The 13,718-nt window shown below is 39.4% G+C and overlaps 1 protein-coding gene across 2 annotated transcripts; it reads right to left on the bottom strand.

Moving 5' to 3' along the window:
• Positions 1-8,778: 8,778 nt before the first annotated feature.
• LOC110785951 (uridine nucleosidase 1) lies at positions 8,779-13,467 on the bottom strand. 2 transcript variants are annotated; one of them, XM_021990461.2, is made up of 10 exons: positions 12,952-13,301; positions 11,459-11,574; positions 11,280-11,339; positions 10,281-10,314; positions 10,132-10,199; positions 9,950-10,054; positions 9,696-9,792; positions 9,491-9,598; positions 9,171-9,306; positions 8,779-9,068 (listed from the first exon to the last, which is right to left on the bottom strand). In XM_021990461.2, exons 1-10 carry the CDS (start codon positions 13,076-13,078, stop codon positions 8,960-8,962), a joined length of 960 nt encoding a protein of 319 aa, XP_021846153.1. In that variant the 5' UTR covers positions 13,079-13,301; the 3' UTR covers positions 8,779-8,959. The 2 variants fall into 2 exon arrangements, with proteins under 2 accessions (XP_021846153.1, XP_021846152.1); XM_021990460.2 differs by having other exon boundaries at positions 10,132-10,314; positions 12,952-13,467.
• Between the last annotated feature and the right edge of the window lie 251 nt (positions 13,468-13,718).

Genomic DNA, 13,718 nt, shown 5'->3' with positions numbered 1-13,718 from the left:
CATCCAACGACGACTCATTTCTAATAACACAAGGTTTTACACAGAATTAGATAAATCAAGCCATAAATTCTTAATTTTGACACAAGAACTATACATCAGAAAAATGGTAAGACCTCATCTCAATTTTAAAACCAAACAAAACAGGAATATGTGTCGACATTAACATTTATTAGCTTCACATAAGATTTCACAGGAATAAACTAAAATCGATTTAAGTATAAACTAGCTTGGCATAAGATCTTTGTTCTCTAATGATGCAATCTTATCCAAAGATAAAATATCTGTAAAAACCATCCTCCAGAACTCAATCAATAGATCCCAGCGATGCTCATGTTTAGGTTTTAAATTAGTTACGAAACCCGCATTTAGTGTAAATAAACCCATTTGCACATTAGGTTAGCGGAATTGAATTGGGAGACTACACTTTGAAACACTAACGGGGTAGCAGAAAAAAGGAAACGTATTCACTTGGACTGGGTTCTGTTCGGGTTAATTCGGTTTACTCATATTCATTCAGCTAAAATCAGATCAATCTAGCGATATCCTCAAACTCTGGCTACCTTTTTTCAAGTACAATACAGGTCCAATAAGAAATCTTGGAGTAGATAATCCAGTGAAGGCCAGGTTTATTACCACCAAGTCATATACAAGTAACCTCGTAGATGTCATTTTAGCATAATATCAAGGCAATCTGGCAGACAGTCAGTCAGCTCTAAGTTTCAGAGAATAGTGATAAACAAAAGAAAGGAACCTCATAACCTACCTCTACAGCGGGTGCTATAGCATTTGAGCCACTATTTCCTCCCTTCCTAACATCAAGTTGAATTGAGATGTTGGCCTGAGACAAATCCACCCCAAATTCAGTCGCTCTTGGGTAAGTTTCTTTAGTAGTCTGTCCAATGCCAAAAGCCAGACATTAAATCAAATGGCATTTCACCAAAAGCCATGTAATCCAAAACAGACACAAGCAGGAATTCACTTTACTAAGCAAAAAATGAAAGAGTTACATAGATATTTACCCTTGAGAATAAACATCAGAAACACTAATGGAGCCCCTTTCGAATGTCCTGTCTTCAGTTAATATGATAGAGCCCTCAGCTCCAGATGATCCATGGGGATGCGAAGCAACAGTCTCAATATATAAATTTCAATAGGAGATTTTCCAAGCTTAAAATCGCAGAAAATGCTTGTTAATCAGCTGTTAATAAAAGTCAAGATTAAACTAGGAACAAGGGAAATAAAAAAAAACGAAATGAACAAGGGTCGATGAACAAGGGAAATCAGGTCGATGAACAAGGGAAATCAAACAAAAATGAAATGAAGTGGAAAATGCACGAGAAAAAAGAGGATTATTACCCAAGTAATTGCGAATAGAAACTAACCTAGCTTGACAGATCGATTGTGTGAAAAAGATCGAGTCGCGCGGAGGTAGGAAAGACGACGGTCGGGGGCAACTCGCCTTCAGATGGTGGTGGTGGAGCCGCGCGGTGAGGAAGGTGGTGGTGGTTATGGTGGTGGTGGAGCCGCGCGGTGAGGATAGGTATGCGTTGGAAGAGATGTGAAGAGATTGTCGTTGTACGAGATCTAGCTTATCTGTTTGGCGGTGGTTTTAATTGTTTTAAATTTAATGTTGTGCCTATTGAGGCGGGCAATTGAAGGCCCCCTTCAACAGATAGGGCCTATTGAGGCGGGCAAATAAAAGCCCCCTTCAACAGCTTCTGCCTATTGAGGCGGGCTATAAAAGCCCCCTTCAATAGCTTCTGTAGAAGCGAACACCACAAAAGCCCGCCCCAACCTGTTAGTAAAATATTTGACCCGCGTTGACTAAGTGGCTATTGAGGCGCGCTTATGTATGCCCCCTCAACAAGGGGGCTACAACAGGGGTTTTTTCCACTAGTGAGGCATCAAGATTTACAGAGATAGATCTAAAAGCATGATTGGACTTAGTCAAAGCACTTATATCAATAAGGTGCTTGAAAGGTTCAATATGGCAGACTCCAAGCGAGGCTACCTACCCATGTGTCATGGAATGACTCTAAGCAAGACTCAGTGCCCAAAAACACTGGATGAGCATAGACGAATGAGTGGGATTCCATATGCATCATTGATTGGGTCAATAATGTATGCTATGATATGTACACGCCCGAATGTTGCATACGCACTCAGTGCTACGAGCAGATACCAATCAGACCCAGGAGAGGCACATTGGACTGCTGCCAAGAATATTCTGAAGTACCTGAAAAGGGACAAAGATGATTTCCTAGTCTATGGTGGAGATGATGAATTAATTGTTAAAGGCTATACAGACGCAAGTTTCCAAACCGACAAGGATGATTTCAGATCACAGTATGGGTTTGTCTTCTGCCTCAACGGAGGTGCGGTAAGTTGGAAAAGTGCTAAACAGAGCACCATTGCGGATTCTACAACTGAAGCGGAGTATATTGCTGCACATGAAGCAGCAAAGGAAGTTCATAGGAGAACTTGGTGTAGTCCCCTCCATTAAAGGACCAATAGCTCTATATTGTGACAATAACAGAGCTATTGCACAGGCAAAGGAGCCTGGACACGACCAGAGAGTCAAGCATGTACTTCGTAGATTTCACCTTCTACGAGAGTTCGTTGAAAGAAAAGAAGTCGAGATAAGTAAGATTGGAAGTGACGACAACATCTCAGATCCATTAACTAAACCTCTGCTGCAAGCGAAGCACAACTCGCACACTACAGCTATGGGAATCAAGCATGTTGGAGAATGGCTTTGATGTCCTTAATTAATGTTTTAAAGTTTTAGAGTTTAATACTTTGTAAAACGTTATTGGTTAACCATTCATATAAATGAATAGAATTCATTTTCCATTTAATTTGTGGTTTATTAAATGATGAGTACCTTCAATTTGACGATATATTCAAGATAGACTGTCAAGACCAGACCTGTGTCTAAGAAATGTCTATCAAGTGAACTTGAATGTCAAAAGTTGAAAATGGTCCCTAGTCGGAGTTTTCTATAAAGGTGGACGAATAGAAAAACGCTAGACGACTAGAATGCAAGATGACTAGTAGTTCTGTTTTTCTAACTATGTGGACATGGCAATGTCGCAATCATTTGCATAGATACTTACTTTGAAAAGACTAGTATCGGACATACGTATGAAACTTTACTGTAAGAGATGAAAATCTGTCATAAGTAAATTTCATTAAAATTATTAGACACTAATCCTCAATACCTGAGTGATTTGAGATTACTTGTTTGAGAACTGGTTACTTTGACGTTGTCAACCGTCGCAACGTAAAAGGAGGCTATAAAGGCAACGCTCAGGTAATCACCTATCAGACGAAGTCTAATCTCAAGATCACAAGATTCGGATTGTCCTACCATAAATTGGGATGAGATGCTAAAAGTTGTACAAGGCCACTCGGAGAGCTAGAAACTGTAAAATGCATGGTCGTGCTAAGATGAATCATAGGCTATGATTATCTATTTATTTGATCAGTTGAACTCTGAAACCGAGAAATACATCTGGACATAATAAGCATGACAACTCTTACCCTATGTTCATGAGGAAGCATCAAGCGACAAAGGAATTAGGCAATGCACACTTGTCCTTCACCCTAAGGACAAGTGGGAGACTGAAGGAAATAATGCCCTTGGTCCAAGTATGCATTCAATGCTAAGTCTAATAAATGGGGTTCAGTATTAATTAATTATGCAAGTTAATAATTCAGTGAGATCAAGTGAGCTGAATGCCTAGCTAGAGGCTGCTTCAGTTCAAGTGGAATTAATAATATTAATCCACATCTTACTCTTGACTGAACCCGTAGGGTCACACAAATAGTACGTGAACGGATCAAGTATTTAAGTGAATTAAATACTCCATTTATGGATATTCGGAATCGACGGATCTCGGTTCCAGTAGGAGCTGAAATCGTCAAAAGGCAAATTATGAATACTCCGGAAACGATGATATTGCCGGAAACGGAAATATGGATATCTTATCGGAAACATAAATATTATCCAAGTCGTAGATGTTGCCGGAAACGGAAACATGGTACGTATCGGAAAATATTATTGGAAATGGAAATATTACCGGAAACAGAAATATTGCCGGAATCGAAAATATTATCGGAATCGGAAATAAATTCCAGAAACGAAAATATTAAATATTTGTTCTAAACGGAAATAAATTCCGAAATCGGAAATATTAAATATTGTCCGAATCGGAAATGAATTCCGGAATCGGAAAACGAATCGGAAGCGCGACGTACGAAATAATCATCGGACGAGCTTGCTAGACGTAAGGCCCAGCACGAAGCTATGCCCGCGCCTAGTGAAGCCCGTGCAAGCGCAGCAAGCGAGCAGCAGCAGCCCGCCAAGCAAGGTAGGCCCAGCCAAGCACGGAGCAAGGCCAGGCCCAGCCGAGCAAGGCAAGGCCAGCAGCAGCAGCGCCCTTGCAATGGGCCGCGTGACTGCCAGCTGGGTCGAGCCGCGCGCACAGCACGCCCCTTCGTGGGATGTGCGTGTGTGTGTGTTCGTGCAACGCTATGAATCCTTAAACGCTTAGGATTGTCCGATTAACTGTTTTCCAAAATCCACGAGAGTTAGTTGTTTGATTAAACACTTAATTCAAAGGATTAATTTTAATAGAATTCTAATCGAATTAGTAAATTGAATCCTAGTGGAAATCTAAGTCCGATATTTCCTCCCTATAAATAGGTGATACATAATCACAATTTATGATATATCAATCACAAGTATTCATATAGTTTAAGATTAAACTAACTTAATAATTTGCCAATATAATTAAGTTTCGAATAACATAAAACCTTAGACTATATTCTAGTTAATTGAATCTAAGGCGGATCCGAACGTGTTGTGGACTATCTTAGGAGGGACGACACTTGGAGTCTTAAACTTGTTCTTGTTCGGTTCAGGAGCAGCTAGGGAAGGCACGTGTCACATGTATGTATCCTAAATTATGCTAATTGACTATGTGTTAATTTGCTTCCTGGCTTTATGATTTTTCCGCATGAAATATATGTTTTAAATTTGTCATAACCTAACACATAAATGGAGTACTTAATGAATAATATATTCACTTAAATACTTGATCCGTTCACGTACTATTTGTGTGACCCTACGGGTTCAGTCAAGAGTAAGTTGTGGATTAATATTATTAATTCCACTTGAACTGAAGCGACCTCTAGCTAGGCATACAGTTTTCTTAATCTCACTAAATTATGAACTTGTTAATTAATACTGAACCGCATTTATTAGACTTGTCATTAAATGCATACTTGGACCAAGGGCATTATTTCCTTCAGTTGGAATAGTACTTACCCCCTGAACTCCTAGCCCTCTCAGCCGTCTTGGAAGGGATGTTACGACGGACGGCGTCTGGTATACCTCTCAAAGGATCTTGGGAGCTGGGACCTCGTGCGCCCTCAGATGGAGAAACACCCTTCAGGCTCGTCTTTAGACGTTTTGAGGACGTCCCCGTCCCCGCAGTTGGCACCACCTCCGGATCTTGAGGAGCCTTGAATCGGGTTTACCCGTCCTTCCAGCTTTACGCTTTATGGACGGCGCCACCATGGTCGAAGTCTTTTCCTGGCAAGGAAAAGTCAGCCACGATTAAGCAATGTTGCAGAAAACCAAAACCCGTCGAAAAAGTTATTTACCTCCTTAGTGTCCGTCTGAGGGGTGGCCTCCTCCTCTTCATCTTTTCCCGCCTGCTGCTTCATGGCTTTGAGGATACCAGCAATAAGCACCTCGGCCAACCAAGTCGGAATATCCACCTTACCCTTAGAAGCGTCATCCAAGCTCTCCACATCTTCGTCTGCAAATAGAAAACACCAGTCAAAAACTTCATATCATAAAGGCGTTGCAGGTAAGCTAATGTGAAACCATCACCTCTCGGCATATACGGACACATGCCCACAGCTGAGAGGAAGACAATGTCCTCGAACTGATCTGGGTGAGGCAGCCATCCTTCAGGCCCCCAGGCCGTCTTGGATCCCACAGTATACGTCTTGGCTTTGAAAAGAGGGGTAATTCTCCACCAGACGTCTAACGAAACGAGAGGAAGGGGATCACTCTTCCCCGCAAAAAGTGGGTTGGGTAGTCAGCGAACCATGCACTGACACATCTTCTGGTCAGTCGTATAAATGACGACCCACTTCTTCCGCTAGTGGTGCCACTTAGACGTCTTCCCTACCACCGTCCTATAGGCACCCTTGTAGCTCAAAGCAAGCTAGCCGTTCGCAGCTTGAGGGACCTTGGACAAAGTCACTAACTTGAGGAAGGCTGGGAAAGAAGGAGTAATTCCCCCGAGTTCGTACTTGGCAATATACCCAAAGACAGTGGCCCGAGAATTAGGCGTCACTTGACTGACACCTATATTGTAGCCGTCCAGCATCTCTACCACAAACGGGTGGGTGGGATCTCAATCCAAGATTTAAGGTAGACGCGTAGACAGCGAACTCCCCAGGTATCAATCCTATGATGGAGCAGTCCATGCCCCCCGACATTCTTAAGCTATAACCTTCACCCAAGTTCAGTGAGTCGCTATACACGCGCCCCTCCACATTTAGATAGTCTAGCCACGTTTCAAGAGGAAAAACCTCTGATGGGTGAAGATGTCCCTCCTCGCTCTTTGAAGAGGAGATCGCCGCTCTTCCAGAACGTTTGGACTCCATGATCTCCTCCTCTTCCACCTGAGACGAAGACTCGCCTTCAAAGTCGGGATCCGTGCTTATCCTTACCATAATGTCCTGCACGAGGAGAAGGGTTGGCTTAGGACGAGGGGCATTAGCCTCGCTAAGAGGACGCAGAGGACACAAGGCCTTCTTCCTCGAACAACCAGAATGGCTCGCCACTGAAAATAAAAGAAATACAGATAACAAGCAATTTCTGAAAATAAGGGAATTACCTTTTGGATCAAAAGAACAAGTCCCTTGAAAATTGCAAAAAACAAAGATGAGAACTTCCAAGAACAAGGTATGAACATTGCGGTGGCAATGAATCGTCTGTTGGTGGCTGAGTGATGCCGTAAATCGCCTTCTCTAAATGGCTCTCAAACGCTTTGAAAAATGAGGGGAGTGAACCTAAGTGGCAAGGTATTTATAGAAGCTAGGGTAAGAAGTGAAGGGCCCCGGCCACGTGTCACTGCAACACAGGAAGAGTCAAGAAAGGTAAAAATGGAGTAAGGAGTTTTTTCACCCTTCTTGAGTGGAAATTGATGTGGCCATAACCAGAAGTCCACCTTGGACCTAACACAGAATGACACGTGGCACTCTCATGCTTACTAGGCAGATGTACAAACGGACTCTCCCTGAAGAGAAACAAAAGAGGCCCAATTCCTTATAAAAGGCGCAATATGAAAGGCACATTAAGCCCTTTATACCTGATGAGGACACATATCCCCATCTCTGAAGTTAGCCCTTCATATAGCTAGGGTTTGGGAACAATTCCTAAAACCCTAGTCCTATAAATAGTTCAGATCCCAAGGTAAAGGCCTTCTTCCTAGAAATTATTTCTCTCTTTAGCCAATACTTACTTAGGCCTCGGAGGGAATATTCCTACGGGAATATTCTTGTTTGCAGGTTGCATGAAGATCGTGTTAGCGCATACCTGATACCTCAGTGGAAAGGGTGACACATCATCACCAACAAAGTTCCCACAACACTCTTCAGTACCCGACTTTCGCTCGTCATAATATTGTTAAAGCGGTCCAGAAAGGTGTGTCATTTATGTATGATCAACGGGAGCCTAACTTTAATTAAAACACATCATGCGTTATATTCAGGGTACGATTGATCACTTGTTACATTTATATCCTACTACCCCGACACGCTTGATTACTTGTACTGATGGAGATTGGGGCGGGTGTCTTGACACTCGTCGTTGAACTTCGGGATATTGTTTTTTTAGGGGATAACCTTATTTCTTGGTCTTCAAAGCGTTAGCCTACACTTTCGACATCGAGTGCGGGGGCGGGATATCGAGGCATTGTAAATGTCGTTGAAGAAGCATGTTGGTTTCGTCTTTTGGAGCTACATTGCCCAATTTGTTAGGTCATTATTGTTTATTGTAATAATGCCAATGCTATCTATCTATCCAGCAATCTAGTACAACATCAATGCACTAAGCATGTCCAGATGGACATACAATTAGTTCAGGAAAAGGTTGTGTTGGGTCAAGTACGCGTTTTGCATGTTCCTTCGAGGTATCAGTTTGCGGACATTTTTACTACGTGCCTTCCACGACAGTTATTCTTGGATTTCAGATCTATTCTTAGCGTACGACATCCTCCCACTATGACCACGGGGTGTGATAGAATATTAATGTAGGATATATTTTAATGTAATTAGAATCTTTATTATGACAGGTTTCCTAATACAGTTAGGACTATCAATACTGCCACCCATACAAATATTCATCAATGGTTAAAACTCAAATCACGGAGTTTCACTGATCTAACATTTAGCTTAATTACTGGCAAAAAATTGAAATCAAAGTTCTAATTGCTTCAGTGTATGGTAGTTAGTAGTAGTCGAAATTCTATTCATATTGTCTTGTAGTTCTGACCTTCCGCCGGAATGAGGTATCCACGGGAGTCCTTGTAATCTAGTACTAGTTCATTTGTATGTATTGGGGCTTCTTTTTTCTTGATTACTTTCAATGATGAAAACTCCAAAACATGGATCAATTGAATGTCTCATAAGAATTGTTAAATTACTAGTAAAGAATAGGGAGGAAAGAGAGAAAAAATTCAAGATGCAAGGAACTGATTACCAAAGAAGATAATATTTTTTAATAAACAATTGTGGGCATAAATCAATCAGCCCTCGAGACTTCAAATATGGATGAACAAGGAGAGTTACAATATTAACAAGACAGACAACCCAAACTCTCTGTTAATATACGTCTAGACTGGTAAAAATAACAGTTCTACACATCCCATGTTCATCAAGATTGCGTTAATTGGCTCTTTACATACATTAGAACTTCTTCGACGTTAACTGTCCACGCCACTGAAATAGGGGAGTATCCTGTCCATGGATTTTCTGAATTCCACCTATACCACAAAAACAGAAGTCACTCATTGTTATCAGCAAAAGGGGAACATGATTCAGGAAGAGAGGTTTGAGGATATATATAAGGCAGCATTTAGACTAACTTCTTAAGCCCTTGATCCATTAATGTATATCCAGCACAGATGCCCTGTGTCTCGACTCTTACGACCCCTTTCTTGTATGTAAAAAGATCAGGTCTCACAACCGCTACAAAACTAACAGGATCGTGAAGGAAAATACCTGCAGGCAAATTTTAGAGAATTGAATCCATGTAGAAAGATTATAAATGTAAACGGTGTAGCTGTAAAATCATGCCCGTATCTTGTAGAGGTAATGTGACAACTTATTCTGGATAGAGGGTAAACTTGTCTATGTTTTGGAACACTTCTAGCGAATGTATAAGAAGAAAAAAGCAAAGAAATACCATATACACCATCTGATTTCACATGCCAATCTCTGTAAAATTTGCACATATCAGTGAGGAGTCGAGTATGTCTTCCTTTCGATTCCCTTAGTCCATGAAGATCACTGTCTGCTACCATTGTGTGTTCAATAATAGTAGTTCACGTCAATAATCACAGAAGGGAATTATGATGAAGAACTAACAAGGATTGAGGTGGGAACTGCACCTGTTAATTTGACTTGGGTTGTGATGTTAATGCCAACAACGGTAATATTTGCCCCTGAAGTAAAAACTACATCAGCTGCCTCTGGGTCACCAAAGATCTGAATACAAGACAGGCAACAAATTATTATAGATTTACATTGAATCATAAGATTGGTCATTAAAACAAGGGCAACTTTTGGACTAACTAGATAGAATGTGAAGTATCATCAGAAATTTCAACAAGCATTGACAAGGGCAAGAGGAGTTAAGAATTACATTTGCTTCAGCAGCAGGGTTCACATTTCCAAGAGCAAAAAAAGCGCCCCCAAGAACCACAATTCTTTTCGCTTTGCTAGCAAAGGATGAATCCTTCTTGATTGCCTGCAATCAATAAAAGTGTCATGAAAACGGCTATACTTTGTGAACCTTAAACAACCGAGTAAAGAAAGAAGACGCACCAGAGCTAAGTTTGTTAATGGACCTAAAGCAAGTATAGATACTTCCCCCGGGTGTTCAGAAACCTTATCTACAAGAAATTGAGCAGCACTTTTTTCAATTTTTCTTGCCTTAGGAGGTAATAGATTTATGTTGCCCAATCCATCAGTACCATGAACAAAATCAGCAACACGCGGCATGCCACCCTGTTCAAAAGACATGAGCATTTGTTATATGTACAAACAAAATTCACATACAGGAGCGCCACATCCTCGATCAAGAGATATAATCTCAGTATTGGCAAAAAGTAGGTAGAGCCTCAAAATAAATTCCTATATTGGATGTAGCATAACTAAAAACCATTAACTTTTATGGAAAGAAAACTCTATAAATTCCTGTTTTGATGATGTGCTTAACCTAAGAAGAGAAAACTCATCACAAAAGTCATTTTAGGACTTCACAAATACTTCGATTGAGAAGATAGGGGGGCAAGGAAGCAAGTGTAGTACTGTAGTGAATGTTGTTGGGAATTTAAGCAGTTGGACATGAAAATTTCTTAACGCTGGAAGTCATGTCTGAGTAGTCTCAAAACAAGGAAAACATCGGGTAGTTATGGGCCGGAGGGCCTCATGGCCAATCTGAATAACATTCTCAGACTCAGTTGTTTCAGAGCCCCCTCACACACACACACACGCAGACAAGTTTTGATTGATAAACTAAAAGTGTGGAATTGAGAGATGGCAGATTGGCAGTATATGCGTGCATTCCGCTTAAAGGTAAAAAAGTTGTAAGAACTGGTTAGCACTTAGCAGTTTAAACTTCAATTTTTTTTTTTTAGGGGAGGTTATCAGTTAACATAAGCTACGAGGAATAGGATATAGGCATGGATAAAGACCATCTTAAAATACAATCAGGTTAAAGAAAATTCATCCTAGCAGGTTCGGAATATGGTGTGCTGAGATAATTTTATTTGTGAAAACGCATTTACCAAAATATAACTACACTCGCACTAACCTGCTCATTGTGCTTCATCAGAAAAAATTTAGAATAAATTTTCTAGCTCAATTATTTTCCACTCCCCTCACCCCTGATGTCTAGGGTAGGCTGGGCCATATACAAACAACTATAGATTTAAGCATCAGTATTCGGAAAAACTAATTAGAAGAAATACCTTCAGAGGTCCAGGACTGCCTTCTGCAACGGGAACATCAGGACGTTCTGCGATCTCACACTATCCTTTTGCACATTAAAAACAGTAAGTACTCATGAATCTGGAATCTTTGCAAGGCAAAATTTATGTAAGAATTACAGAGATGCATAGAATATGACTTAGAGAAAGCAACCACATACCAGGAGCAATGCATTCCGAGTGGCATTCTCTGTCTGCACATTACCAAATATTGTAGTCAACCCAATGATATCCACCTCTTGAGTTTGAAAGGCCATAAGGATGGCCATGCAATCATCTATAAAAAAGATCATGTAAATACAATATGTACTTATATTACATAAGAAAAGATGTATACAAGCATATAAGAGCACATCCACATTACAGTTGGGAAGAGGAAACAAAAGTTGTAGAATGCAAACTCAGAAGAATGCACAAATGATATCCTTTGAAAGGTAACAAATCCAAAGCTAGAGCACCATAGAAACAGAAGTTTCCAAAAAGAAAAGATCACAAAGGTCCAAAATTCCAAATCAAAATACACAAATTAAGTTTTAGTTTAAATGAATTGGTCATGTTACAATATTAAAAACAAATAGCATCACACACTACGCAAATACTCAAAGGCATATAAGAAATGAATATTGTACCAAAAAGAGCGAGATAAACTGACAGAGAGATGAGGACAAATTCAGAAAGCTATATTAAGGACTAAAGAATTCAGGTGATGAATAATAAACTTGCAAGTTAAGCATGTGTTAAGTAATAAAACATAAATAACAGCGAAAACGTTCATCCTTAAAAAAAATTAGCAAGGTCAGAACCACAGTATTATAGTACTTCGCAATTGTTAATCAATTAATTAAAACCTGCTTGAATCATTATTATTACAGTACATCACTTCTTCCAAATGGTTTCATGTAAATAATTCCCACAAGTTAGCAGTTGATCACATAAATCGCCATTACACCAGCATAATATGAAAATAATAATCTGCAGACATCAGCTGATAAACTAATGTAGATGAAAGGAGTCACTGATTGGCAAGTTTTCAGCTTTGCTTAATGATGGCCACATTCGAAATCTTAATAACCGCAATTTACTACTTACTTCTTAAGTAACACTATCCAATATTTGTCAAAATCTTGGATACGACTGGTGTATTGTATGCAACAAACTTTAGTCACCCATACCAAATAAAAAGTCAACTTCGAAAAAAAGTGACTTTTATGTGATTTAGGATGACTAAACCAATTGTATATGAAATTCCAGGTTGTCAATCACCATTAATTCATTACATATCACATCTTTCTCTAATGAAAGTAACCAGAACAATTGAGTAACCTTCAAAAATTCAACTAACATTGTAATTCAGGTTGAGCATAATTTAAGATTAAATTGGAAGCTAGTTAACAACTTGATCAAATTAATTATGCAACCTACCCCATTAATTACATCATTGTAAAAGATTGACTAAATATCGTGTATTTATCTTTATAAAAAATACTCATGAATGATTCTCAACAAGAAAAAATACCCATCATTACCTTCAAAAATAAAAAATAAAAAATACCCATCATTGTAATTCAATTATTCATTCTTATTTGCTTGAATTTCAAAGTTAAAAGCCCCAGAAAATAGAATAATCAAACAAAATTAGGAGAGAGAAAATCACCAATTCCAGGATCAGTATCAATAATGAGCTTCTCGCACTTGGCAGAATAAGAAGAAGAATCATAAACTACCCCATTCGAGATGCTTTCTCCTAAGAGACAATCAGCAGACTCCTCAATCGTCCCCATCAAAGTAACTTTATACTTTTCCAGACTTTTAAGGAAGAAGAAAAAGTGATGCTAAAAGGTTGGGAAATTGGAAAAAAAACAAAGAAATTATTTCTTCCCAAAATTCAGAAATTGGATTTTCTTCCTACCCTCGAAGAGATTAAAAAAAAATTGCACTACCTTTTCTGTGTGTTCTTGATGAGGATTTTGTGTATTTATAAGAAACATAAAAAAATTACAAGGATTTTTTGGGAATATAAATAGAAAAATCCTCGGTATTTTCTCCGTTTGGGTATAATTACATCTTGTTTGGAAGATATCCAATTGAATTTATACAATTGTGGCTAATGACTCATTGACAGGTATGCGTGTCTTTATTGTATTTTGTACTATTCCGGGGAATTGCCTAACCCACCTTCTTTTGATTCTTTTCTCAATTATCATGTGTTTATATTACTTCAACGCATATCTCATTTTTTTTTTTAATGGTTAAAACCCTAAATTCCCTTTTAAAATCGGATTTTTTATGAGATACCCCCGAGGTTTAGGTACCCTCGTTGTTTCAATAATTCACCATGTACCCCTCAGGTTTCATTTTCTCGCATGACTTAACGCTGCCGTTAAGTGGCCGTTAGAAACTTTATTCATCAGGTACCCTCAA

The sequence above is a fragment of the Spinacia oleracea genome, chromosome 4, assembly GCF_020520425.1.
Source record: "Spinacia oleracea cultivar Varoflay chromosome 4, BTI_SOV_V1, whole genome shotgun sequence".
NCBI classification, from domain to species: domain Eukaryota; kingdom Viridiplantae; phylum Streptophyta; class Magnoliopsida; order Caryophyllales; family Amaranthaceae; genus Spinacia; species Spinacia oleracea.
This window is presented reverse-complemented; position numbering and strand designations above follow the sequence as displayed.

Excerpts from the sequence above, each read along its gene's own strand:
- LOC110785951 (XM_021990460.2), bottom strand. The coding sequence starts at position 13,078 with ATGGGGACGATTGAGGAGTCTGCTGATTGTCTCTTAGGAGAAAGCATC. Across the intron at positions 10,315-11,279 it reads GCAGTCCTGGACCTCTGAAG|GGTGGCATGCCGCGTGTTGC; the intron begins GTATTTCTTCTA and ends TCTTTTGAACAG. Across the intron at positions 9,599-9,695 it reads AACCCAAGTCAAATTAACAG|ACAGTGATCTTCATGGACTA; the intron begins GTGCAGTTCCCA and ends CAATGGTAGCAG.